This window comes from Podarcis melisellensis (genome assembly GCF_964234715.1).
Source record: "Podarcis melisellensis genome assembly, chromosome: 9".
Taxonomy (NCBI): Eukaryota; Metazoa; Chordata; class Lepidosauria; order Squamata; family Lacertidae; genus Podarcis; species Podarcis melisellensis.
Window position 1 is genome coordinate 59,667,627 of NC_138541.1, and position 27,771 is coordinate 59,695,397.

General features: G+C 44.6%; 1 protein-coding gene and 1 long non-coding RNA gene across 11 annotated transcripts in view; one reads left to right on the forward strand and one right to left on the reverse strand.

Annotated features, from left to right (window-relative positions):
• Positions 1-2,413, forward strand: part of RBM47 (RNA binding motif protein 47) — an 83,262-nt gene extending 80,849 nt beyond the window's left edge. For all 10 annotated transcript variants that reach the window (XM_081924511.1, XM_081924517.1, XM_081924516.1 and 7 more), the window contains 2 exons: positions 902-1,095; positions 2,149-2,413. In XM_081924511.1, coding sequence (XP_081780637.1) covers positions 902-1,095; positions 2,149-2,394 — 440 coding nt within the window. In that variant the 3' untranslated portion in view covers positions 2,395-2,413. The remainder of the gene's footprint in view (positions 1-901; positions 1,096-2,148) is intronic.
• Positions 2,414-9,207: 6,794 nt separating this feature from the next.
• LOC309377451 lies at positions 9,208-24,856 on the reverse strand. Its single transcript, XR_014171585.1, has 2 exons — positions 24,764-24,856; positions 9,208-9,424 (listed from the first exon to the last, which is right to left on the reverse strand). It is a non-coding gene; the product is annotated as an uncharacterized lncRNA (long non-coding RNA).
• Positions 24,857-27,771: the final 2,915 nt, after the last annotated feature.

The following is a 27,771-nucleotide window of genomic DNA, read 5'->3' on the forward strand; positions in this document are numbered from 1 at the left end:
GTCACAGCTCAGAGGCAGATGAGGGAGAAAGCTGGGAAATAATGGGAGAGGAGGAAGAAAAGTACCAGAGGGGGGACCGCTGACGGACACAGTGTCTTTAGAAAGCATTCCAGGTCACTCCCTCTCCCAGAACCTGGCAGGCATTGAAAGCAGGAGAGCATTGAAAGCAGGAGAAGGCACAGGCCAGCCATCGTAGGGATGACGTATAATGGGAGAGGCGGGGGGGGGGGTTCCCTCGGAGCAACACCATTACTCTAAGAGGCTGCATTTCTAAGCCTCTCTCTGTGAATATTGAATATTGAATAAAAACATTGGTAAGAACTTGTCATATCCATTCCTGGCCACCTACCGTGGGGATAGGGACGCGGGCGGCGCTGTGGGTTAAACCACAGAGCCTAGGACTTGCCGATCAGAAGGTCGGCGATTCAAATCCCTGTGATGAGGTGAGTTCCCGTTCCTCGGTCCCAGCTCTTGCAAACCCAGCAGTTTGAAAGCGCACCAAAAAGTGCCAGTAGATAAATAGGTACCACTCTGGCAGGAAGGTAAACGGCGTTTCCGTGCGCTGCTCTGGTTCGCCAGAAGCAGCTTAGTCATGGTGGCTACATGACCTGGAAGCTGTACGCCGGCTCCCTCGGCCAATAAAGCATGATGCGTGCCGCAACCCAGAGTCGATCACAACTGGACCTAATGGTCGGGGTCCCTTTACCTTACTGTGGGGATTGGAACCTCTGATGCCTGACTGCATCTGAGGAAAGGAATGCATTCCATGACATTCCACAATGTGCTCCGGAACCCGTACATATCACGCTAGATTAAAAGCTACAACAACAAATGTCAAGAGTGCCAGGATTATGATTGTCTCAAGCGTAGACTGAAAATATCCCATTCTGGTCTATTTCAGTGGCTATCCCAACTATTGGTACCCAGTATTCCGTGTTTCAAGCAGCGCCAACAGCAAAGATGATCGAAGATGGGAAAATCCACGCCGTTGAGCACATCATCAGCCCCATTGCTGTCCAGCAGGATCCCGCTAGTGCGGCGGCAGCTGCAGCCGCCGCCGTATTACCTTCAGTTTCAACCCCTCCTCCTTTTCAGGTAAATTTTCATCAAGGTATAGAAAGCCTGGCTTCTTGCCATGCTGCTGTTGAGAGAGTGTCCTTGTTGAGAAAACGAGACCCCTGTCTCCCAAGTTCGTTCACTTACGCTGCATGTGGGATCTGGCGGGAGCATATTGTTATTATTTATCAAAATAAAATAAAAATACAAGGGAAAAGGACATAATAAAAATACAAACAGCACAAAACAATAATCTCCCCGCCCTGTGTGTGCAGGATAGATGTGCCAAACCAACACATTTTCAGGGCCCCAACCAAATACCTGGCATATCCAATTGTGTGAAGATAGATAATCTGAACATGAATTATTTCAAAGGTTGGGGGGGGGGGTAGGTGATGATTAGGGATGCCATGTGTCCTCTTTTCCCAGGACACATCCTCTTTTTCAGGGGTCAAATTTCCTTCTGGGTGGATTAAATTTGTCAAAATGTCTCTGGTTATACTTTCTGTTTGAGACATGTCTATAACTGGTGGTTGCTTTCCTTTTCTCTTTCTCCCCCTCCCCCCCCCAGCAATATATCACAGCTTCTATAGCCTACATATAGTAGGGGTATTTAAAATGAGAGTTCTCATAGCGTCCTCTTTTTTTGCTCTTCAAAATATGGCAACCCTAGCAATGATCATCAGAACATGTCCCTGTTTCTATAGCATCCCTCACAGTGAAGTACAAAGTCCTCTGTTAACATTCTCCAAATGTTATAAAATCTGAGGGTGTTTGAGAGATGCTGGTTTGGGGAAGGCAGAAAGAGACCAAGTTACAGACAGCAAATTCTCACTGTTGCAAGAAAAAGGATGTGGCCTGGTTTCTAAAATATGCTTAGGCATGCAGGCTATAGATCAGTCGGTAGAGCGTGAGACTCTTCCTCTCACGGTCGTGGGTTCGAGTCCCACATGGGGGTCGGACTTCATGACCCTCGTGGCTCCTTCCGACTGGACAGTTCTAAGATTCTATATTGTAGCAGACTTATTTCTTTCTTTTCTTGGGGGGCGGGAACTATTTCAGGGATTGAGATTTCACTATTGTCGTTTCCAGGGCCGGCCCTTAACTCCCGTGTACACGATGGCTCCCAACGTGCAGAGAATCCCAGCCGCGGGGATTTATGGCGCAAGTTACGTTCCCTTCGCTGCCCCAGCCACAGCGACGATAGCCACACTACAGAAGAATGCCGCTGCTGCAGCCGCTGCTGCCGCTTACGGCGGCTATGCCAGTTATATCCCTCAGGCATTCCCAGCTGCAACATTTCAGGTTCCGATCCACGATGTCTATCAAACCTATTGAAACAGCTGGTCTTTTTGGGGGGGGGAGTTGGAGGGTTTGGGGTGGGAGGGGTGGGATGGGATTGTATTGAAGGAACATTTTACTATTTATGAAGAAAGAACCTACTGCGGATGACATACCGGTACATTTAGATGCCAGAAAACTGCTGATAAAACCTGGAAGTGAAGTTCATATCAACGATATCATCGAGTTTGAAATCTTTTATACATATGAAGTTTTTACTAACTTTTTAGGCTGTTTCAAAATTTTTTAATATGCCTGTATTCCTACATTTCTAAAACGGCTTGTTTTTCCAGTGCCCATTCTTCTATGCAGGTTTATTACACAGCGGTAGGTTTTTAGCAATTATTTTCACTATGTTTGTGGTATGAAGGTTATTTTTTAGCAAGTTCTGCACTCCAGAGATTTCTATTTTGTAGTGCCTTTAATAATATATCAGCTAAATATTGAAAAAGCGCATCTGAGCAGCTAGGGAAAAGTTTTTAAACAATATATTTTGAAGAATATAGTCATATTTAAAGAATACATGCAATAGATTTTTTTTTTAAAGAAAGAAATTATATACAAACGTGTGTCTTATTTAAAAAGTTAAACTGGAAAGTGCAATTTGAAAGTGACTGAGACCTCTGTAATACGTCCTTGCATTTGTATGGTTTCTTAGTTATCTGGAGCCACAACGAAGCCCCTCTTTGTTGATATAAAGATGCTCCTATGAATTAGCTCGGTTAAATTACGCTTAATTTTCAGAATAACCTGCTCCACAGAGCCACCTTAGATATTTATCAGCATTCTTTAATATTTTCCAGGCTCCGAGCATAAGCAAGAAGCAAGTCTATTATATTTCATGGAGGGAAAATATTCTTCCAATTTGCTCATTTACTACAGAAGCAGTTGCCCTAGGATTTTTATTTTTAAGGGTTTATGGAACCCTATGGCATCGCTGCACATGTGAGTACAGTCATACCTCGGGTTACAGACGCTTCAGGTTGTGAGTTTTCAGGTTGCGCACTGCGCTGAACCCGGAAGTACCGGAACGGGTTACTTCCAGGTTTCTGCGCATGCGCAGAAATGCTAACTCACGCTTTGCACATGCGCAGAAGCACCGAATCATGACCCACGCGTGTGCAGACGCAGCGCTGCGGATTGCGAATGTGCCACCCGCACGGATCACGTTCACAGCCCAAGCATCCACTGTACTATGTAGATTGCTCCAAACTCCATCTGCGAGCTTCTGTCTTTGGTGTTGCTCCTTCATGAGAAAGTAGGCCTTCAGATGTCATGAAACCAAGCTCTCTTGTGGGAGGAACTATTTCTCAGTGGCTCTGCATGCAGGAAATCTCACGTTTAGTCCCTGGCATCTACACAAAATGGATTGGGTAGCAAGTGCCCTCTGTGCCAGTCCATAGTAGTCGATACCAGCCTGACCCAGTGCAGTTCCTGTCTTATAGCAACTGTACCTTGGTTTCATTTATACAAGCACAGAAACCATGGTTAAACTTTGTGGCAGAGTTAGTTGGCTCCCGAGAATCAGTGGTGTTGTATCCCAAGGTGCAAATGGCAGCATTTATTCGAGATACTCATATTCTGTGCCTTTAGCTTCCATTTTTAAATAGAGGTTAAGCCAAAACTTGAATCTAAGTGAGAATGAACTAAAGGGCTGTTTGTCTCATGATGTGAATACCGGCCATTTTGCCCCTGAGTCAAGAGGTTTTTAATATCTTTATCAATTCTGCACCAATGCAAGTCAACCTTTGTGACCTGCACATAAAATCTAGTCCTTAGGAAAGTTGAGGAGCTATGTAGGGCATTGAAGTGCCCCAGCTTTCATAGGCTGCTGGGAGTCTTATTCAACCACCTCTATGACACTAGATTTTCAATCTTCACGCTTTTTATGTGAACTAAAGTCCCCCTTTTTTTTTAAGGACAAAAATAAAAGGCTCCAGAACTCAGCTTCCTAAGTATACCTTAGCTACTTTCAGTTGGTGCTCCTTTTTGTGTATTTGCACGGCATCATGACATTTGCACGGAGCCTTCATTCTAAGTTTTATAACAGTTCGAGAGGAAAATCTGCAGATACTTGGGAGCTTGCTACATATACCGGTTACTCACATGTGCAGAGATTCAAAGGGGATAGTAGATTCCCTTTCCTACTTTGGGTTTTCTCATGTCCTGCTTTAGCGCTTTATACATGAATAACTTCTTTGAACTCCATAATGTGAACAAGCCCTGCATCCCAGTATAGTCTCAAACCTTCGTTCTTTTTCTAGTGTATGCTGTAGAGACGAAAGAATGTACGCTAGTGTAGTCCAGGACGAAACATGCTCTTGTTCACCATAAATATTGCTTATTAAAGTAGCTGCATCAGTTTCTTGCTGAGGTTAAGGGGCATAGTAATACAGTACTTAAGTGGGTTTTGTTCTCTCGCCTTATTCTCCTTTCCACACATGATTCCCATTACCATTTAATGGGACTTGTGCATGTACACCGGAGAAGGAAGTTATATGGACCACTTTTTGTTTTTTTTAAGCCTGTAAATATATTTGCAGTACATTTTAAGAGTCGTTCTATTTCTCTGTATTACACGGCAATGCGGTGTGCCACAAACTCATTGTTTTATTTCAACGGTTATTAGAGAAGAAGAAGGAGGTTAAGTAATATTATTGCAGTGTTTTGTGGCCTGTTTCAAGGCTTTTTTGTAGTAGTGCAGTGAATGTAAAATACAGTAAACTTTGCAATGAGTGGTTCGGTCGGCTTTAGGCGACGTGGCCCAGTACCACTTGAAACTTAGGTGCCTTAGATGAATCTACAGATGATGAGTGGATTCCAAGGGGTCGTGAAGAGAGCCCTTTCACACTCAACCACACTGCAGCTTCAGCAGACCCTCCCACCGATTTGCCCCAAAGAGATGCTCCCACAAATCTGGGAACCTGCTGGAGCTAGAAGCAACCACAGAAGCCCTAGTGATTTGAGTAGGATTCCTTGGGCCACATAGACAGCATCCTGGGATCCCAACCTGGGCATTCACTATGTACAGATGCCTAAGGCAACAGCTGAATTCAGAAGCTTGGGTAATGCTTAAAATTAAAGAAGAGCTTTGTGTGCAGTTTTCAGAATCCAGACAGCCCTCCTCGGCAAACGTTTCCAGAATTTAAATCCTAAATGAAAATATTCTCAAGGGTATCCTTCCCGCACCCTCATGTTACAGGAGAACTGGAAAGCATTTTGCTATAGAAATAAGTAGCAGTCATTATTTTTATTTTTAAAAATGGGTGGTCCTTTAAAATATCCACAACTGGAGGGCTTACTGGTGCACCCTACCTCAAAGGGCCACCGTTAACTACTGATTTTATTTATTTTTTCACAAGCTGCATTGCTTTCACATGGCTATCCAAAAAGCCCTGCCACACTTGAAATACATTTGCTTCAAAGCCTAGATCCTAAACATAGTCCAATTGCCCCATGCACGTTAAATTTGAATTTGAGCAGTACTACTACAATTCAGGCAGGGTGGTGCTGTGGGTTAAAACCACAGAGCCTAGGACTTGCCAATCAGACTGCGATGGGTGAGCTCCCATTGCTCAGTCCCTGCTCCTGCCAACCTAGCAGTTCGAAAGCATGTCAAAGTACAAGTAGATAAATAGGTACCGCTCCAGCAGGAAGGTAAACGGCGTTTCCATGCGATGCTCTGGTTTGCCGGAAGCGTTTTAGTCATGTTGGCCAAATGGCCCAGAAGCTGTACGCCGGCTTCCTCGGCCAATAAAGCGAGGTGAGCGCCACAACCCCAGAGTTGGTCACGACTGGACCTAATGGTTAGGGGTCCCTTTACCTTTACCACAATTCAGGCAGGGTGGCAAATAATTGAACAAAAAGGTAGCCTAGCCCTCATTAAAAAACCTAGCATTTTGGATGGCCAGCTGGGCTAGAATTCCCCCCCCCCCAACACCTAGTGTTTGGGGAGGTTTTGCATTTCGCTGTGTTCTTTTTGAATCGGGGAGCATTCCAGCCGTACGAATTGTTACGGTACGATGTGAAGTAGGGCAGTCAAGACACAGGTTTTTCCACTACAACAGAAACTTAAGAATGTAAGACAAGTCCGGTTAGCTCACACGAAAGCCCCATCTAGTCCACCATCCTTTTTTCACAGTGGCCAACCAGATGGGGAAACCATAAGTAGGACCTTAGGCCTCTTTCATGGGCTACAGCTATGGAGAAACTCAACACAAGTTGGGGCAACCTTTGAGTGCAACTTTCTGAATCAATCTTTATTTAACCCATGTTAGTCAAGCAGACTTTTTCTCCGCCATCTCCCATTCTGCTATCTTCTGTGAAATCTCTTGTAAAACCGGTTGCCGGTGGCAAAAGCTGCAGGTGAGCATGCTCAAACGAAGCACCACTATCTCCTTCATTTTTCATCTCCCACATGGGAGACCCAATCTTTGAAACCTTTATTCAAACAGGACTGCTTGTGCCAACCTACCCAAGTACTTGAACAGAAGGGAAGCTCTTACTGTATTTTACATATACGCATATAGCATCTGTAAGAAAGGCAGATCCCCAACAAATAACCGAGTGAATGTTCTTTGAAATGCCCATAGGAACTCCGGACAGGTGCAAAGGTGCTGGCTTGCAACACCAGGTAGCAGGGATCATCGAGGCCATTTAAGCGTCAATGAACCACCACTCAGTGGTCTGACTACACAAACCATTTCATTTATACACTACTGAGGCAAGTTTATGACTTGAAATGTGAACTTTTCTTAGGTTAAGAACAAACTATAGAAAAAGATATTATTATGTATGTTTGCCTTGTTTTCAAATGTGCTATTTACTTTAGGCGTTGTTGGTTTTTTTGCTGTATTTCCTGTCCTTTTGTGAATGTCGGTGTTGCTGCTGTTCCATGAAAAGTACTTTCCTAGGAGGTAGTAAATAAAACATTCCTTAAAAACAGATGGTTATCCATATGAGAATTGTCTTTTAACAACGGGGTCTCTCCGGCTGTTTCCTCGGCATTTCAGACAGTGGAACCATAAGGGTGGGACTCTTCTCAGAAGAATGATCGGAAGCGGTGGCAGAGCTTAGGTAAATATCACCCAAAGAGGTGGGGCACAGAGGGAGCCCACCGTGGCAGCAGCACATGGGCACACTTGCATGCCCAGGTCCAACATTGCCACACACTCTTCTCTCGCTGCCAGAGGTGCCGAACAACCTGCAAGAAAGCAGGAGCTTTCTCTAGCGCCACAGTGGTTCTCCGACTCGTGGGTCAACCTTGACCTTTCGAAGGGGGAGCCACAACTGGGTGCATCAGATGGGACATGCAGAGAGCGATCTTCACCCTCCGTGCTCTCCAGCCCCCGCTGCCGGCAGGGCATGAGGGGGATCTCAGGGTGTGTGTGTGCCTGGTTCACACCCAGATTGTGTGCCCAGGGTCACACGCTCCTAAGCTACACCACTGGTCAGGAAGTCCTCCAATTGCAGAGCGGTCTCCTCACATGTTCAAGTCAGTGAAGGCCCACATGTTACCATCCAAAGAGGGCAGGGAACTCAAGAGTCTAAAACTGCTTAACGGCACTGCTGTTTTCAGATGAGGCCAGGAATAGACCCTGTTTTGAGGCATGTAAAAGCAGGTGCCTGCTTCCTCCACTCGCTCCAGAAGGCCAAGCCAAGTTTCCCGATCGCATGGTATTATAGGCTGGCTGGTGATATTGATAGAGTGTGTGTGTGCCATATTGGACCATGCACACATTATTCCACTTTATTACTGATAGTTGTGCGATGCTTATCCCCAGGACCCAAGCACACCAAGCCCCAATAAAGATATCTAGTTCTTTATTGGAAAAACACCCAATTGCATCAGTTCCAGAGGTGCTACTCTTGGCATTGTGGTCTAAACCACTGAGCCTCTTGTGCTTGCCGATCAGAAGGTTGACGGTTTGAATCCCCGCAATGGAGTGAGCTCCCATTGCTCTGTCCCAGCTCCTGCCAAACTATCAGTTCGAAAGCATGCCAGTGCAAGTAGATAAATAGGTACCACTACGGCGGGAAGGTAAACAGCGTTTCTGTGTGCTCTGGTTTCTGCCACGGTGTCCGGTTGCACCGGGAGCGGTTTAGTCATGCTGGCCACATGAACCAGAAAGCTGTCTGTGGACAAATGCCAGCTCCCTTGGCCTGAAAGCAAGATGAGCACCACAACTGTATAGTTAAATTTGACTGGACTCAACCATCTAGGGGTCCTTTATTTTTACCTTTTTACTCTTGCTAAGAAGCTAGTTAGGTGTCTACCTCTTCAGACTTGTTCAAAGACCCGGACTCGCTGGCACAACAGCATGAACAGGCCCCTTTCGGCTCACTTGAACCTCCTTGTCCAACACAAGGCCCCGTAAGCCACCAGAGACTACTGTGCTGCAACTCCCGTAGCTCCTGTTGCTTTAAGTCCCTCCTTGTCCTCTGGCACAGGGGACAGAGGAGATTCTGATGGGGCGCAAGGAACCTGGTCTATACATTTGCAACATCCAACATGGTGTTCTCAGCTGTCATCGGACTCCAAATCCCATCCTACTTTGCCATTGGGCATGCTGGCTAGGACTGGTGGGAGCATCGATTAAAAGGATTACACACGAATGTGGGAAGATCAATGACCAGCATCTAAGCCACACTGAACGGTTAATTTATTTTGAAAAGATCGGTGGGAGTTTTAACCCTGTGCCACATACAACGAGCTCTCAACCCCAGCTTCTCTGTTTACATCTCTGAGGATCCTTTTTTGTGCTCAATGCCATTGCCTTTGTGGTTGGGATTTGCAAAAGGAACGGGAGGTTTTCTAAAGAGGATTTTATTTAACAGGAGACGACGCTGCTTTTAACTCTCTCTCCTTTCGGTCAAATCCACCTCCCAAGGAACACAAACTTCCTTGTTACGCTGTTTTGTCCTTGTAGCTAGTACACAGAGAGAAGGAGGAAACAGTCGGTAGTTGGCACTTAGTCCATCTCAAACTCGTTTTCCAACATTTCGCAAGTAGCTCGGATCATGTGGTCTGTGGGGAAAGAAACTGAGACTTATAATCACTTTTTCCCACAAAGGAAGGTGTGTTTAGAAAAAACACACCATATATGTGGCTTTTAAACTACTACGCATTTGGTGGTTTGATCCCAAACAAAGAAGTTTAAGATCATTTTGAGTTTTGTTTTTTAAACCTGCTTAGTGGGAACCTATTATTTTAAATTCCACATTTAATTTTCTAGCCCTGCCTCTGAGGCAAAATTCCTTTTTTGATACATACTAAGTTATTTGTTTTTTCCAGGTTGATGTGTCATGGGCAGTTTTCTGTAGATGGAATGGAGCCATTACATGCATGGACCACATATGACAACACCCCTGATCTCTATAAGTCAGCTGGGACGGCTCAGTTGGTAAAGCGTGAGACTCTTAGTCTGAGGGTTCTGGGTTTGAATCCCACATCGGGCAAGAGATTCTTGCATTACAGGCAGTGGAACTAGATGGCTCTTGTGGCCCCTTCTTACAAGACAATTCTATGATTCTGTCTTTAGGGCAGGAATACATGGATAGTGTGGGTGGCTCCATGTTTGTGCATGCAATGGTGGCAGAGAAGAAGGAATATGCAGGGCTGGCTTTCTCCTTCCTCTGCCCTCTCCCCATCCCTGAATCTCAGGAAAGGTGAAGGCCAATCCAGCATAATTCACCCACTCAGTATATTTTGCTGCCTGAGGCAAAGGTTGGTGCCCACCCTCCTTCTGTAGGCTGACCGGATCAAGAGTTGGGTCTTATTTCAACGCTGGAGATGCATTTTTCAAAACCTTTTTTTAAAAAATGTATTTTTGAAGCGTTTTTTTATATGTGTGTAGATTCCACCAGTGTCCGCACCATACCTTTCAAGCACGAGGCTTTCCCCCCCAAAGAGTCCTGGGAACTGTAGTTCACACCTCACAGAGCTAGAATTCCCAGCATCCTTAGAGTTCCGTTCCCAGGATTCTTTGGGGGGAAAGCCACATTCTTGAAAGGCGTGGTGTGGACTGTGGCTTACTGTGGCTTACTGGTGTGGACTGTGGGTTACACCAGCAGTTATCACACCTTATTTTGGAGAGAAGGAAGATAACCGAGAGTACAAAAGCAGGGGGAAGGGGGACGTTCGCCTCTGGGTAATTATTAAGACATAAATCGTGGTTATTTATTTATCCACTCTTGCGTATCCAGCCTTTCTTCCATTATAATGGTGCATGGTGAAAAGGAAGACTTGCTTGTGGAGTCAGAGTCTCACATGTCTCCTCGGAGGCTTAGTTACCCTGGATTCATTTCCTCCTTGGGAGTTGCATAATTGCACAATTCTCTGGAATTGCAAAGCTTAGCAAATACCACCGCAGTGTTTTGTTTTTTGGTAAAGCACAGACACCAAATTACCGGAATCCAGCTACCTTTTGTCTTGCTGGAGCGCTTGCCCTACCCCCTTCCCCAATCCCTTTGCTTTACAAGGTGTTGTTAAAAAGGCTGTGTGACAGCTAATCAAAGCCGCCCTGTTTGTCACGATAACCTGTTGTTTGCTTTACGTTTGGTCCAGGGCTGGGCCCAGGCATGGTAGAGCTTTGGACAGAGATTGCTCTGAAACGGTATGTTTTGGCCATTCATTTGATGGGTGGGACACAAAACATAAGGCCAGAATTTCCCAGATGTCACCGGGATTTCAAACGTGGAATGTGGCATGTTGTCCTGGATCTTTGGTAAGTCAATTGAAAAATTGTGGGTTTTTTGGCGTTTTTGTTATCAAACAAAACTCAACTATTTGGGAGTCTTAATACCATCATGAGCACAAATCATTATGAATGCACAATAACAAGGGTATCTGGACAGTTTTGTGGTTAATTAACGTGTGGTCCAAACACTTTTAATTCCAACCTGGATTGAGTGATGCATGTAGCAAATTGGTTGTCCAAACAGCAGATCAGAAATCCTAATTCCATTCCTTCCCACTGCTATAGATTCAGGCTGCCATACATCCTGATTGTCCATGACATGTCCTGGAATTCTCCCCCGAAAATGACATCCTGGATTATTTTTTGAACATCAGACAAATGTCCTAGAAAACCGGCAATGGGGGTTAAATCTTGCCGAAAATGCCTAAATCAGCTCCAAAACTCAAAAATTTTCTGAAGAAAGCTCAACAACTTTGAGGTTTGTCTTTAAAAAGTTCAACAATGTTTGTGGTGTCCTGGTTTTTACTTTTTGAAATATGGCAGCCCTACAAAACAAAACTCTCCTTAAAGACCACAGGAGGGGGTGGGGAGTAATTTCTTTCTGAAATTTTAAGGAGGCAGCTGCCGATTTACCTTTATGAATCTTACAAGGTAGACAAAGGTTTCCCATTTCTTCTCTGCTTATCTAACTTAACAAAAATGCTGTGTTGCTCACAGGCCTCTCAAATGCACTTCCTGGAACGTTTTGGGAGCAACGCCATCATCTCACATGGCACTGAGTCGCTCTCAAGACGTTCAAAGCAATGTGCCCACACAGAGTGGCACAGCTTCCTGTCAGCCAAACTTCCTGGTGGGACCTAGTAAGTTCAGTAACAGCCCCCTCCCAAAACTTTCAGAGATCAGGGTTTAAATCCCAGTGAGCTTGGCAGGTATTTGAACCCTGGTCTCTCAGCTTTATTAACCATGAACTCATACCCTCTAACATTTTTCAGATGAAGATAGGGACGTCCCATTCCATAATGATAATTTTACTATTTATACCCCACACATCTTATTGGGTTGCCCCAGCCACTCTGGGCAGCTTCCAAGATATATAAAAACACAGAAAAACATTGAACATTAAAAAAACCCCTTCCCTATACAGGATTGCCTTCAGACAGCTTGGGGGTCGGATAACTCTATACCCTCCAACATTTCTCCAATGACAAGAGGGACATCCTAAGGAAAAGTGGGACATTCCGGGATCAAATCAGAAACGGGATGGTTTCTCTAAATTCGGGATGTCCCTGGAAAATAGGGACAATTGGAGGGTCTGTAAACTCTGAAATTTGAGATTCCCCTCCTAACTGGTGCCAAAGGTTTGTGCTCCTTTTGTATTGATTTGTAGCACAAACTCCCCATTTTGTACTGCCACCCCACAAAACTGGGTAACTGATTTATCAAACCTGGGTTTCTAGTTAACACCCAAAAATCTCGTCCTGGTTTGATGTGTCATTTACTCAGGTTTGGGGAAGGTACAAGATTCAGGGTTCATAGCACAAAACAAGTACAAAACTTTAGCACCGGTTTGGAAGTGATCCCAAATTACAGGGTTCGTGGTTAATAAAGGGAAGCTTTTAATGTTTGATGTATTACAGTATTTTAATATTTTTTGGGAAGTCGCCCAAAGTGGCTGGGGAAGCCCAGCCAGATGGGCGGGGCATAAATAAATAAATTATTATTATTATTATTATTATTATTATTATTATTATTATTATTGCTTGATGTCTTAACATTTCTCTGAAAGGGGTTTGGGGTGGGTGGGAGGGGGGGATATTGCTATTGCTTACTAGGGTTTCATAAAGCTCACTGGGTGATCTTTGGTGAAACAGTGTCTTTCAGCCTACCCTACATTACTGGGCAATCTCACTTTAAACTTGATGGAATAAAGGAAAAAGCTAGGAAGTCCCCTTCCTCTGAGTGTGTCTTTCTGATGGCAGCTTTGTTCCAGGGTGTGCTTTTTGCCACATGATTACTCAGCAGAAATTAAAAATTCCATCTCAGCTACATTATCTTCTGAATTTCCAACTAATCTTGGGAGGGAAAATTCTAAATAAACTAATAACTTTTTCTCTCTCTTTTTGCACCAAAGAATGTCAAGCAAGGGTGGTGTTGAAGTCAAGGTGTTACTGAAAGAAGGAGGTGGCAGGTTACAGGAGAATCCTTCACTTTGTTTATATAGCACTTTTCACATGAGGTGGAATTGTCATTGTCATCCGCTTTACAGAAGAGAAAGAATAAAAGTGTTAAGACAAGATTTAGACCCATCGAACCTCCCCACAAACAAATCAGAATGAATGCCAATTAAACAGCAAATGTTGTTTAATCTTCCTGCAAGCAAATCAGGAGGGTGAATGTTCAAAAAGCAGGTCATCCTGATGTGCCCTGAGTGTAATGTCTAAGATTGTATCTAAGTGTGAATAATTGGAGCAGAAAAAAAGAGAGAGCCCAGCCTGAGGTCTTAAATGCCCCTAGAACCAGGATTTAATAATTTCCTCTACAATGGATGAAATGGTTCAGAGGGTTGAGATACTTTGTGGGGAAAACTGTAGAATGCCCCAACACGTCCCTCCAAGATAGATTTATAATTCCACAGGCCTGTTCCACAAGATTTGATCAAGTGTTCCCATATTGATTCCTGATGCTCACTAATGTCAGCCACAGTTATTCTTGTGCCTGGCTAAACAAGTCTCTTCTTCATCCATAAGTCACCAACAGTCAAGGCAGAGGAATGCAAGAGACACGGAATGAATGAACGAAATTAAAAGCACATTAAAAGGTGTTTGTATTAATGAAACCAGAAAGAAATAATATGGTGTGGAGGAAACTGGAAAAACCCGCAAGGGGACGATTTAGTAAATAAAAGTAACAAAGGGCAGCTTTGTAGAGCTAATAATTTCATTCTCAATACCCAAGGAGCGTAACATGCAACTAGCATGGAAGCCAAGTCAGCTTAACAGAAAACCAGGGAGCAGTTTAATCACATCAAAGGTCGTGATTAAAGGTAAAGGACCCCTGGATGGTTAAGTCCAGTCAAAGGCGACTCTGGGGTTGTGGCGCTCATCTTCCTTTCAGGCCGAGGGAGCTGGCATTTGTCCGCAGAAAGCTTTCCAGGTCATGTGGCCAACATGAATAAACCGCTTCTGGCACAACAGGACACTGTGACAGAAACCAGAGCGCACGAAAATGCAGTTCACCTTCCTGCCACAGCGGTACCTATTTATCTACTTGCACTGGTGTGCTTTCGAACTGCTAGGTTGGCAGGAGCTGGGACAGAGGAATGGGAGCCTACTTCGTCGTGGGGATTTGAACCACTGACCTTCCAAATAGCAAGCCCAAGAGGCTCAGTGGTTTAGACCACAGCGCCACCCGCGTCCCTAGCAAAGGCCATGCCACATACAGACTGACATAGCAATCAGACCTCTGGGAATTGTAGTTCAGAGAGGGAGACTGGGGACCTCCAACAGACATTTTCAGCAATCTCACCAAATGACAACTTCCAGTGTAGCTCCGTTGGTTAGAGCGTAGTGCTGATAGCACCAAGATTGCAGCTTTTATCCCCATATGGGATAGTTGCATATCCCTACATTGCTACATATCCCTGCATTGCAGAGGGGTGGACTTGATGATCCTCAGGGTCTCTTCCAAAGCTATGATTCTATGAAATCTCCCACCTCGCCAAGCCCATTTTCCAGGTAGGATTATCCAAATATACAAAGGCCAAATCTAAACAAAGCTAAGGGAGAACACCAGGAATTTTGGGAAGGAAATTGATATCGCTAAACTGATACAAGACAGCTACAGATTTGTACAATAGATATTCCTTCATTCAGACAGACACAAATCCACTAAGGTCAGGGTTGGCTACCCCAGGAATTGGATCGATTACCACAAATTAATCTGCTGAGGGTAATCCTAACCCTGTCTACTGAGAAGTCAATTCTATTGAATTGATGCTGCTTACTTTCAGGTAAATGGGGTGAATATGGGAGTCTGAAAAACCTATCTGGATTCAGAAAATCTAGTACAGTGGTACCTCGGGTTACAGACACTTCAGTTTACATACGCTTCAGGTTACAGACTCTGCTAACCCAGAAATATTACCTCGGGTTAAGAACTTTGCTTCAGGATGAGAACAGAAATCATGCTCCGGCGGTGCAGCAGCAGCAGGAGGCCCCATTAGCTAAAGTGGTGCTTCAGGTTAAGAACAGTTTCAGGTTAAGAACATACCTACAGAACGAATTAAGTACTTAACCCGAGGTACCACTGTACAGTGGTACCTTGGTTGTTGAACTTAATCCGTTCTGGGAGTCCATTCAACTTCTGGAATGGTTAGAAAACCAAGTCGCGGCTTCCGATTGGCTGCAGGAGCTTCCAATCGGAAGCCACGGAAGCCGCATCATACATTCGGCTTCCAAAAAATGTTCGCAAACCGGAACACTCACTTCCGGGTTTGTGGCCTTTGGGAGCCAAAATGTCTGAGTACCAAGGCATTCAACAACCAAGGTCTGACTGTATTTAACATCCTGGCTCCACCAACGCTCTCAGATTACCAGTCCCTCCACCTTCCAATCATTGGGGCTTGACATCAGCAGCAGGCAGGCTGCTATATTCCTCCTTTTCTAAAAGTGTTGATTATCAACCAAATGTTTGGAAAGCTAGTCCTTTTACTATGCTGGTACAATTCAGACTGCTCGTATTTATATCACTGAGAATTTAGTAGCTCATTGCTTCCTCATGTCTCCGTCTAAGACTCTGGAAGGGGTCTTGGTGGGGCTCAGGCCAGTTTGTCAACGTGTCCCTGAATTTGCTTTTTGAAAGGAACATCTAGTTCAGCCGCCCTGGGCCACCAGGCTATCTTCCCAGATGCGAAGCATCAGGGACCAAAGACTGATTACAAAGTACAACCTTAATAGAGGAAAGACAGATAAATTGCCCAAAGAGTCCAAAGTCTAAAGATTCCTCGGCTTGACTGCATGAGAGACCACAAATCTCTGGGTGCAACTTGGTGTAAAAGGAATGAGAAACAGCTTCCCTTTCTGTAAGAATGAGACGGAAGGTTTAAGGCCAATTCATATACTACAATCAATTGCAGAATCAATGGGCACACTGTAATACACACTTTTCTAAAGGTAAGCCCCACTGATCACCTATAAGTATGCCCTACACAGACTTAGGGCAGTGCATTTGGGGAATTTATTAACATATCTGGTTAAAGGTAAAAAGGTAAAGGTAAAGGACCCCTGGATGGTTAAGTCCGGTCAAAGGCGACTATGGGGTTGCGGCGCTCATCTCTCTTTCAGGCCAAGGGAGCCAGCGTTTGTCAACATATAACTTTCCAGGTCATGTGGTCAGCATGACTAAACCACTTCTGGCACAACATAACACCGTAAGGGAAGACAGAGCACACGGAAACACCATTTACCTTTCTGCTGCAGTGGTAGCTATTTATCTACTTGCACTGGCGGGCTTTCGAACTGCTAGGTTGGCAGGAGCTGAGGCAGAGCAACGGGTGCTCACCCAGTCATGGGGATTCGAACCGCTGACCTTCCGATTGGCAAGCCCAAGGGGCTCAGTGGTTTAGACCACAGTGCCACCTTCGTCCCATTGATCACCTAAAAGTATGTCCTACATACTTAGGGCAATGCAAGCAACACAGCCAAGCAACACAGTTGGAGCCTTCCTCCTCCCTGGCCAGCAGGGAGGGAGGGAGAGGAGCTGCTTCCTTTGAAATTTAAGGGACATCATTTAAGGGACATTTAAGGGACATCCATCAATAAGGGGCAGCAGCAGGACATGGCACTGGAATAAGAGACTGTCCCTTCAAATAAGGGACACTTGACAGCTATGTTCATGGCTGAGCTTGGATTTAAGGGAAATCTGGAAAGTCCAGCTCTCCATCACTCTTGCTTTCCATTCATTCATTCATTCATTCATTCATTCATTCATTCGTCTTCCCCGGTTTAGAGTTCTCATGATCAGCTGGAGAAGCGCCAGGTCTGGACGAATGGGCAACGATACCTCTGGCGCAAAACTTTTGAGAGCAGAAACAGTCTTGAAAGTGGGATTGTGTATAACCACCCTGATAGCATCATGAGCACAAATCATCACGACTGCATGATAATTTGGATATCTGGACAGTTTTGTGGTTAATTAACATGTGGTCCAAACGCTTTTTATTCCAACCTGGATTGAGCAATGGATGTAGCAAAGTGGTTGTCCAAGCAGCAAATCAAAAATCCTAATTCCATTCCTTCCCACTGCTACAGACTCGGGCTGTCATACGTCCTGATTGCCCAGGACATGACCTGGAATTCTCCCCCCAAAATAGCGTCCTGGATTACAGTGGTACCTCGGATTACATACGCTTCAGGTTACAGACTCCGCTAACCCAGAAATAGTGCTTCAGGTTAAGAACTTTGCTTCAGGATGAGAACAGAAATCGGGCTCCGGCGGCGCGGCAGCAGCAGGAGGCCCCATTAGCTAAAGTGGTGCTTCAGGTTAAGAACAGTTTCAGGTTAAGTTCGGACCTCTGGAATGAATTAAGTACTTAACCTGAGGTACCACTGTATTTCTCGGAAATCGGGCAAATGTCCCGGAAAACTGGCAACGGGGGTTAAATCGTGCCGAAAATGCCTAAAACAGCTCCAGAATTAAAAATTCTTGTAGCTTTTGCTCAACAACTTCTGGGGTGCCCTGGTTTTTACCTGGCACCCCTACAAAACAAAACTCTCCTGAAAGACCACATGAGGGCGTGAGGAGCAATTTCGTTCTGAAATCTTAAGGAGGCAGCTGCTGATTTACTTTTATGAATCTTACAGGTAGACAAAAGTTTCTCATTTCTTCCCTGCTTTTCTAACTTAACAAAAATGCTGTGCTGCTCAGTTGCACTTCCTGGAACGTTTTGGGACCAACGCCACCATCTCACGTGGCACTGAGTCGCTCTCAAGACATTCAAAGCAATGTGCCCATGTAGAGTGGCACAGCTTCCTGCCAGCCAAATTTCCTGGTGGAACCCAGTAAGATCAGTAACAGCCCCTTCCCAAAACTTTCAGAGATCAGACTCTCCTGGCACTAAGGAACCCTTGTTAATTCTATTTGGGAAACACGCACATTTGAGCAGGACTTCCGCAATCAAAATTTCAGGGATGGCTTCATGCTATAAAGCAGGGTTGTTTAATGCATGGCCCAAGGGCCACATGCGGCCCTCGAGGCCTTTTTTTGGCAGCCCTTGACAACATTGCACACACCCCATAGCCCTTGTGTTGCCTTCCCAAAGCCTATGCATCTGGGTGAGGAAACTTTAAAAGCAGCTTTCGATATAGCATTGCAGGGGAGGGTGTGTGGATCCAAGGGGGGAATACTGGATCCCAGCCAGTATTAAGAGAGTGAATGTTGCTTGTAGTTCTGAAAATATGAAACCTAGATTCTTTGTTGCACAACACAGAATCTGTTGAGCTTTCATGCGGCAGAGTGAAACGAAACTTCAAACTGTACTACAGATCGCCGATAAGATATTCACCTAATTTCTTTCACACACATACACACACAAAAAACCCAACCACCTACAACTTTGAACCTTGGAGCTTTGTACTTGAACTGGAATCTCTTATTTTAATAGCATGCAATTAAGTAATTTGCACACTATAGATAAAATTGCTCTTAAGGAGATGTAGCTTCGGGAGGAAAAGTCGATGTATGAAAAGCTGGAAACACTCCCAGAGCAAGCTGGTGATAAAAGTCTGACAAGGCTGTTTTTGTTAATCTCTCATGGCCACGATCCAGCGCTTAAACCCATCAAACTTAATGGGCTGGTTTGTGCTTGTACTTAACTGTGTGGTGGACTGTGGCTTTTGTATGTGAGAAAGATTTCAGGTTTCTAACTCTCACAATGGATTAGCATTCATTTTAGATGCTAGATAGATGCTAGATAGATAGATAGATAGATAGATAGATAGATAGATAGATAGAGATAGATAGATGATAGATAGATAGATAGATAGATAGATAGATAGATAGATAGATATAGATATAGATAGATAGATGATAGATAGATGATAGATAGATAGATGGATAGATGATAGATAGATAGATAGATAGATAGATAGATAGATAGATAGATAGATAGATAGATAGATGATAGATAGATAGCTGATAGATTGATAGATATGAGATTCTATTCCATCAACGGTGTCTCTGAAAAAGTTTACACATCACTTGGGAAGACAGGCCAACTAACGCCAGTGTACTGAAAGAAGCAAAGATCAAAAGTGTCAAAGCGATGATTCTTCAACATCCATTTTGTTGGATTGGTCATGTTGTGCGGATGCCTGATTATCATCTTCCAAAGCAACTACACTATTCTGAACTTAAAAATGAAAAGAGTAATGCTGGTGGTCAACAAAAGAGTTTTAAAGACTCTCTCAAGGCAAATCTTTAAAAATGTAGTATAAACACTGACAACTGGGAAACACTGGCCTGCGAGTGCTCCAACTGGAGAACAGCCTTTACCAAAGTGTCATGGACTCTGAAGACACTCGAACTCAGGACAAAAGGAAGAAACGTGCTAGGAGGAAGGCACGCTTGGCAAATCCACACCATGATCAGCTCCCGCCCGGAAACCTATGTCCCCACTGTGGAAGGACGTGTGGATCCAGAATTGGCCTCCACAGTCACTTACAGACTCACTGTTAAAACTGTGTTCATGGAAGACAATCTTACTTGGCTATGAGTGATCGCCAAAGAAGATATGAAACTGCCTTAAGTTATACCGAGACTGGTCAGTGGTTCATCTAGTTCAGTAGTGTCTACTCTGACTGGCAACAGATTACCAGTCTCTTAGGCAGCCGTCTTCACCTGTTCTCCCCCTTAGAATGCGTTTTAAGTAATATAATAATTTGGGAACTTGAGAACCAGTTTTGTGGTTCGACCCTAACGGTTAAGAGTGTCAGACTCGGACCAGAGAGTCCAGGTTTCAGATTCTCACTCAAATGCAAAGCTCATTGGGATATTCTCAGCCTAATCTCCCTCACACGGATGTTGTGAAGATAAAATGAAAGAGGGGGAACTATGTATATCACCCCGAGTCCTTGCATTAATGTGGTAGTGGATATAGTAAATAGAATCAGACTAATTCACAATCTCTGAACAACAACATCTTATGTATTGTTTTACCCAATGCATTGTGATGTATTGTTACACCTTATGTATTGTTTTACCTTTTCCCTTTTACTGTTCCAATCTGAGCATAAAAGTACCTTCGCTCTGCTTACTTATTGCAGGATAGCTCTATTAACCAGATTTTGAGATTCCCCCTCCCCGCTCTATTAAAACAGGAACATGTTCAGAAATTATAACCATATCACTTTCGTTTAAGCTTTTGATTTTACCACCACAAGATTGCATATGCACCACAGATTTAGAGCACTTTCAAAGCATGTCTCGGACACACACCACCAAATTATTGTGGGAACGATAGCTTGTTATGGGTGCCAGGAACTGTAGCTTGGTGTGTGGCAAACTACAGTTCCCAGGATTTGGAGCAGAATGTATGCTTGAAATGCGCTGCAAATGTGTGCATAAAGCCCAAGACACACAAACACACACACACACACACACACACACACAGAGAGAGAGAGAGAGAGAGAGAGAGAGAGAGAGAGAGAGAGAGTTTAAGATTAACAGAGGAAAGCAGGGCAAATAAAATTACAAGCATGCTTCATTCCCTAAGCAGAGTTCCTCATTCAACTAAACTTGTTTTTTGAGAGTGTCCCAGGGTGAAGGAGATCTGTTCCAAGAGGGAGTTTCTAGGAAGACTGATTTTTGCAAAAGAAAGAAATCAAGTGCAAGGGCACTCTGTTGTACGTTGCACAAGGCTCTGTTTGTTTTGGCAGCCTCCCCGGTGTGGGGCAGGCTTTTCACAGCCTTGATTCTAGCAACTGCAATATCAACCTGTTACCAAGTTTGCCTTTCTGCTGACGTGGTTGCTCAGCTTCCTGGCTCGGATGTGAGACTTACTCTGCCTCTCGACAAGCCCAAGAGGGGTTTCTGCTCACCTGCGGCCGGCAAGGCGGATTCTCAAATCCTCCCATCAGCTCACGTCAGCTGGAAAGAGCTAGCCAGCTCCTTGGAACCAGCCTTGCAGGGAAAAGGGAAATCACTCCATGCTTCCCCCCCCCCCATTCCTCATCTGACATATAATTCAACTTACGGGTCTCTAGAGCTGTTCGGTGCGGCAGCAAAACAAACTGGGAGCATAGACCATTTGTAGCTGTTGGATTTTAGCCAACACAGTCCTGCCTCTCCGATCCAGGATGGGGTTTTCCTCTCACATGGGATGGACAGAACAACAACAACAAAAATACAAAATAGGGCCCACCAAGGAAGTGAAGGGAGGCATGATGGAAAGCATTTTGCAGCTCCTGTTATTTATAAGATTCGAGCGGCAGAGATCAGGTTATTGGATTAATCTAGCCAAGCAGATTGGGGCTTTGATTCCACAGCATAGGGATTTCAATTGAATTTTGTCCCATTGACTTGGGGTCTACACACATACGAAAAAGGCTGCGAAAATGCTTTTTAAAAAAAAGGTTTTGAAAAATACATTGAATTTGCCATAGCTCACTGTCTCCATCTAGTGTCACATTTGTATATTGCACTTTACAGCAGACTTATAACGTTTTATTTGCAGCTGTGTAGCTGAGTTCAGAGTCAATGGGACCCAAATCACTTTGAATTAAAACCTCCCATCTAAAACGGCTTGCAGATCCAACACAGGATCCTATGGGGTCATTGGAAGGCTAGGCTCCATTAGGACCTCTGTGTTGGTCCTAACAATGATGTTTACTCAGAAGCACAGTCCACCAAGTTCAGTGGACCTTGTTCCAAGTAACGGTGCATAGTATTGTTGCAGCCTTACCCTGGCTGTGTACTCAGTATCCCTTTAAAGCACACCCAAAGCACCTCAAAGAATTGTAGACACTGCAGTTTACCTCTCACAGAGCTAAATTCCCAGCAACTCTCGAGAAACTACAGCTCCCAGAATTCTTTGAGGGAAGGAACGTGTCTCAAATGTACTTCAAAAGGTTAGTGTGTACGGCACGACAACTTCTGGACCTTTTTGTGTTTGGCTGCCATACATCACTGGACATTACGGGATTTTCAAAGGCAGAATTGACGTCCGGGGGGAATTTCTGAAAGACAGCACTTTGTCCTGCATCTTAGGTTTTTGGGTGTTTTGTTTAAAAAAAACCTAACTCAACAATTTGGGGGTTTGTCTAAAAAAAAAGCTCCTGGTTTTTACTTTTTAAAATATAGCCACCCTATTTGTGTGTGTGTGTTAGAGAAGATAAATATTTCTGAAAATAGATGGTATATTACCCCAGTGAAATTAGCAAAATTGTATAAAGTATGTAATAAATGTTGGAAATGTAAAGAAAAAGAGGGAACATTTTACCATATGTGATGGGAGTACAAAAAGGTGAGAGCCTTCTGGGAACTGATATATAATGAATTTTTAAAAATGTTGAAATATAATTTGTTAAAAAACCAGAGGCCTTTTTGTTAGGAATGGTTGGAAACGAAATAAATAGGAAAGATCATAAATTATTTTTATATGTAGTGACAGCAGCAAGGATATTACTGGCCCAAAAATGGAAGCAGGAAGAACTACCATTGATAGAAGAGTGGAGAATGAAATTAACGGACTACGCAGAATTAGACAAATTAACAGGAAAGGTCCGAAACCGACAAGATCACAAGTTTACTGAGGCCTGGAGTAAATTTGTAGATTATATGAAAAGCATATGTGAAGAACAAATAACGTTTGTGGCTTTACAGGATGTTTTGTGAAGAAATAAATATTAGAAACATTGTAAAAAAGGGAACAGAGGGAGTAGGTTATTTAAAATAAAAGGCAATGTTAAATTCAGAATTGAGGGGGAAAGATCAGAAAACGGAAGATTCGTGGATGAGCTGAAGGAGGGCAAAATTATGTATCTGTGATAATATTGAAAATGTTTGTTTTAATTTTGTATTGGAAAATTAATTTTAAAAATATTTAAAAAGGAGAAGATAAAGATTTCAAATGCCACAGTAAAGCTTCTCCAGTAGAGATCAACCTCTCTCTGGGCTGGGGTAGATTCATACTCTTCCTCTTTTCCCTGATTTTCTTTCTCTTCTTTTTTTTAAACCATTCCATTGCTCAGTGGCAGAGAACTTGCTTTGAAGGTGCAGTTCTTTTCATTTCCAGTTAAAAGGCTCATGTAGCAGATGATGCAAAAGGCCTCTGCCTCGTACCCTGTGTTGGTGCTGCCCACCAGAGCACACATTTCTGGGCTACGTGGACCAAAAAAGCAGCTGACAAGATAAAACAGCTTCGTCTCATCCTACATTCCAAATAAAGTGCTAATAAATAAATAACTGCATCTGCCTTATTTATCTGTATATTTAGAAAGACAGAGATTACCAGCGGCATCCCATTTCAAAACAAAACACTTAGGGACAATTAGTGACAGAATCCACATGTTTTCTAAACTGAGATAAGGCTTCAAAACTGTCCTATTCAATGGCGCCATCCAGCAAGTACCCAAAATTAAATCCCAAAGGAGTGCACCTTTTTAAAAATTGTTATCCGCAGGGAGAGCATAGTGCACATTCACCCTCTAGTGGCCAAATGCATTTTAGAACATGCATTGTTCTGGCTGCTCATCAACATTATGCAGCTGACGGAGGGGCAAGGATGGGACCTGTTTAGTTTTCAAAGTGAAAAAGTTTAAACTAAGGAACTAATGTGTTAATGCAACATACTTAATCCCCGCCACCCAGCAACGTAAGTTCCATTGTATGGGTAAGAAAATGGACTATGTGTGGCTTCTCCACTTCTCTTTCTGATTTTAAATGCTCAGACTTTAGGACAATGCTTCTCAATCTGTTGGACTACAACTCCCATCATCCTTGACCGTTGGTCCCGCTAGCTAGGGGCGATGGGCTTTGTAGTCCAACAACAGCAGGAGACCCAAGTTTGGGAAACACAGCTTTAGGATGAGTTTGGAACTTAAGTCCAGTCAAAGGTAACTATGGGGTTGTGGTGCTCATCTCACTTTCAGACTGAGGGAGCCGGCGTTTGTCCACAGACAGCTTTCCAGGTCATGCTTCTGGAGCAACGGAACACTGTGATGGAAACCAGAGCGCACGGAAACACCATTTACCTTCCCGCCACAGCGGTACCTATTTATCTACTTGCACTGGTGTGCTTTCGAACTGCTAGGTTGGCAGGAGCTGGGACAGAGCAATGGGAGCTCACTCCGTTGCAGGGATTCGAACTGCCGACCTTCTGATCGGCAAGCCCAAGAGGCTCAGTAGTTTAGACCACAGTGCCACCTGCATCCCACTGACAGGTCTGGATAGCTCAGCTGGTTAGAGTGTGGAGCTGATAGCGCCAAGGTTGCAGGTTCAATGCATATTCCTGCATTGCAGGGGGCTGGACTAGATGATCCTCAGGGTCCCTTCCAACTCTATAATTCCGTGATTCTGCATTGCAGAATACACCTGCAAACCACCAGCCCTGCTGTCCAAAATAACCAACAGCACTGAAAGTAAAAAGCCGGTAGCTCTATTGAGCAGCTTACCTTTCTTGGCGGCAGGGGGAGCCTTCGTTGCTCCATTGAGCCTGTCAAAGCATTGCTGGGAGCTCTTTCATTTTCAAATAGGTTAGAAGTTTGTGAGGAGATTTCACCCCTCCCATATCCAAGAATCTCCTGATGATCTCTGCTGACTCTCAAGAGAGGAGGAGCAGTGGTCTGCTCTCTACTTATTCTGCCCCAGCACCACATCAAAGAGTCAGTCAGTCAGTCAGTGTGTCGGAGAGAGAGAAACTGAGTGTTAGAGATTGTGTGTAGAGATAAGGTTGCTGCTAAGAGCAGCTGCAGACACTCAGTGTAGTGCAGCATTCATTTATGCTTAGACCTCGTTAAGCTCTGTATATAGTTGTATTATAGTTGTAGACAAAATAAAGAAGATATTCTACAGAGCTGCTCTCCGAGTCGTTTATATACTCTGCTAGACTCTGCTAGACTCTGCTGTGTGACGACTGTCTTCTTGTGGAAGTGAATCCGGTGCTCACAACTCTAAGCTGTGAGTCCACAGCACTTTGACCTGTTCCTGTCCAGAAGGTGGTCTCTGGAAGTGCTACCCAGCTCGCCTAGCCCAGTCGGGGCTGAAGTATATGAGTCCAGTTGGTGGCACTGGCTCAAGGGCAATGCTGACAGTTTGCACTGTGGAATATGCTGCTATGTCTAAACTATCAAGGGAAGGCGGAAGGGAGGAAAAAGGTCTTTCCGAAACCACTGCTCTGTATTTACGAATGACTGGCAAAATAATAACCAGCCTCCTTTTGGTATTTCCAAGATCTACTATACTGTTAAAGCTATGTGACAAAACTTGCAAAACAGAATGTTTCTCATAACTATTTACATGCAGCTATGTATATCTCTTGGGGACGCAGGTGGCGCTGTGGGTTAAAGCCTCAGCGCCTAGGACTTGCCGATCAAAAGGTCGGCGGTTCGAATCCCTGCGGCGGGGTGCGCTCCCGCTGCTCGGTCCCAGCGCCTGCCAACCTAGCAGTTCGAAAGCACCTCTGGGTGCAAGTAGATAAATAGGGACCGCTTACCAGCGGGAAGGTAAACGGCGTTTCCGTGTGCGGCTCTGGCTCGCCAGAGCAGCGATGTCACGCTGGCCACGTGACCTGGAAGTGTCTCCGGACAGCGCTGGCCCCTGGCCTCTTAAGTGAGATGGGCGCACAACCCCAGAGTCTGTCAAGACTTGCCCGTACGGGCAGGGGTACCTTTACCTTTACCTATGTATATCTCTTAATTTTCTCTCACACACACAAACAAACCTGAGTTGTATGAAACAGAAAGCTTACTGGAGCTTAAATGTGTGCTCTTTGGTATTAAGCTTGCTCTTCAATCCTTTTGGGCTGGGGGAGAGGTTATTGGGTTGTTGTTTATTATTATTATTATTATTATTATTATTATTATTATTATTATTAATTAATTTTGTGGTTTTATATCTTGATTTTATTCTGTGAACTGCCCTGAGACCCCCAGATATAGGGCGGTATATAAATTTAATAAATAAACAGAAGAAGAGTACCAGTGACATGCAGGGGGCAAGGAGACCAGGCCGCCGAGAGGCTCCAGGTGGCGTAGCCCGGGTGTCCTGTTATGGGCAGGCGTGTGTGCGGGCGGCATGTGGGGAAGCTGAGAGGAAGCACCCCCAGCTGCAAGCACCCATAGACATTTCAGCTGCCACACAACTGGGGTGTGGATAGGGCAGGACGCAATAATATTGTGCATTTCAAATGTTTGTACATAGAACTAGCAAAGGTGCAAGGGCCTGCTGGTGGGTAAATATGTACAGTGGTGCCTCAGGTTAAGTACTTAATTTGTTCCGGAGGTCCGTACTTAACCTGAAACTGTTCTTAACCTGAAGCACCACTTTAACTAATGGGGCCTCCTGCTGCTGCCGTGCTGCCAGAGCCCAATTTCTGTTCTCACCCTGAAGCAAAGTTCTTAACCTGAAGCACTATTTCTGGGTTAGCCGAGTCTGTAACCTGAAGCGTATATAACCTGAAGCAATACAAGATGTATACAAGATCTACTACAGAAGCCACAAACAGAAGATCTTGTACATAGCTCTCTCAATTTGTGGATTATGAATATCAGATTTAGAACGCAGAATGGTTTGGTAGCGTTTTGTGCGCCGCTTATGTGCTGCTTACTTTCTACTGGTCTACTACGAGAATTGGCAGCATAGTTTCATTTCTTCACCACATGGGAGCGGGGCGCACTGCGTGGAGCCTCTCCGCCACCTCCTCCCCAGCTGTAGGGCTGCTGAGGGAGAGGAGGAGGCAGTGGCATAGTGTGGGGGGTGCAGGGGGGGCCAGCCGCACCGGGCACAACATCTGGGGGGGCGCGCTCGCACTCGCAGCTCTCTGCCCCCTGCTAAAATCCACGGGTTAGGGGGCACAAATTACTTTCCTTGCCCCGGGTGCTGACAACCCACGCTACGCCACTGGGAGGAGGGCAGACGCAAGTCCCACATAGCCGTTTCAGGCAGCGTGGAGCCTGCAGGCCCCCAAGCCACCACATCACCCCAGGAGAGTCACATGGCTCGCTGCAGGCCCCATGGTAAGTGCCACCTCCTACGGTGTGGCACCCAGTGCCAGCCGCATTTCATTACATTTGTTGACTGAACTAAAAAGTTTTGTGAGCCTTTTTTAAAAAACAAAACAAAAACCTAACAACTCATATTTTTGTCGTTTTGTTTCCCCCTCAGTAATGACACTTGGGGTGGACTGCACCCCCCACACTCCTCTTCCTCTGCCACTGGCTCTTCTTGTATTCTAGCTAAGCTCTTCAAGAGTGTGGGCATATCCATAGTTGTCAACTTTTCCCTTTTCTCGTGAGGAATCCTATTCAGAATAAGGGAATTTCCCTTAAAAAAAAGGAAAACGTTGACAGCTATGGGCATATCCACACTGGTGCTTGTTTTTTGCAGTTCTACTCACACAGCACCTCAGCTTCCTGCAGTCCACATCAATAGTAGGCTGCAAAATAGCGAAATAAAGTAAAAA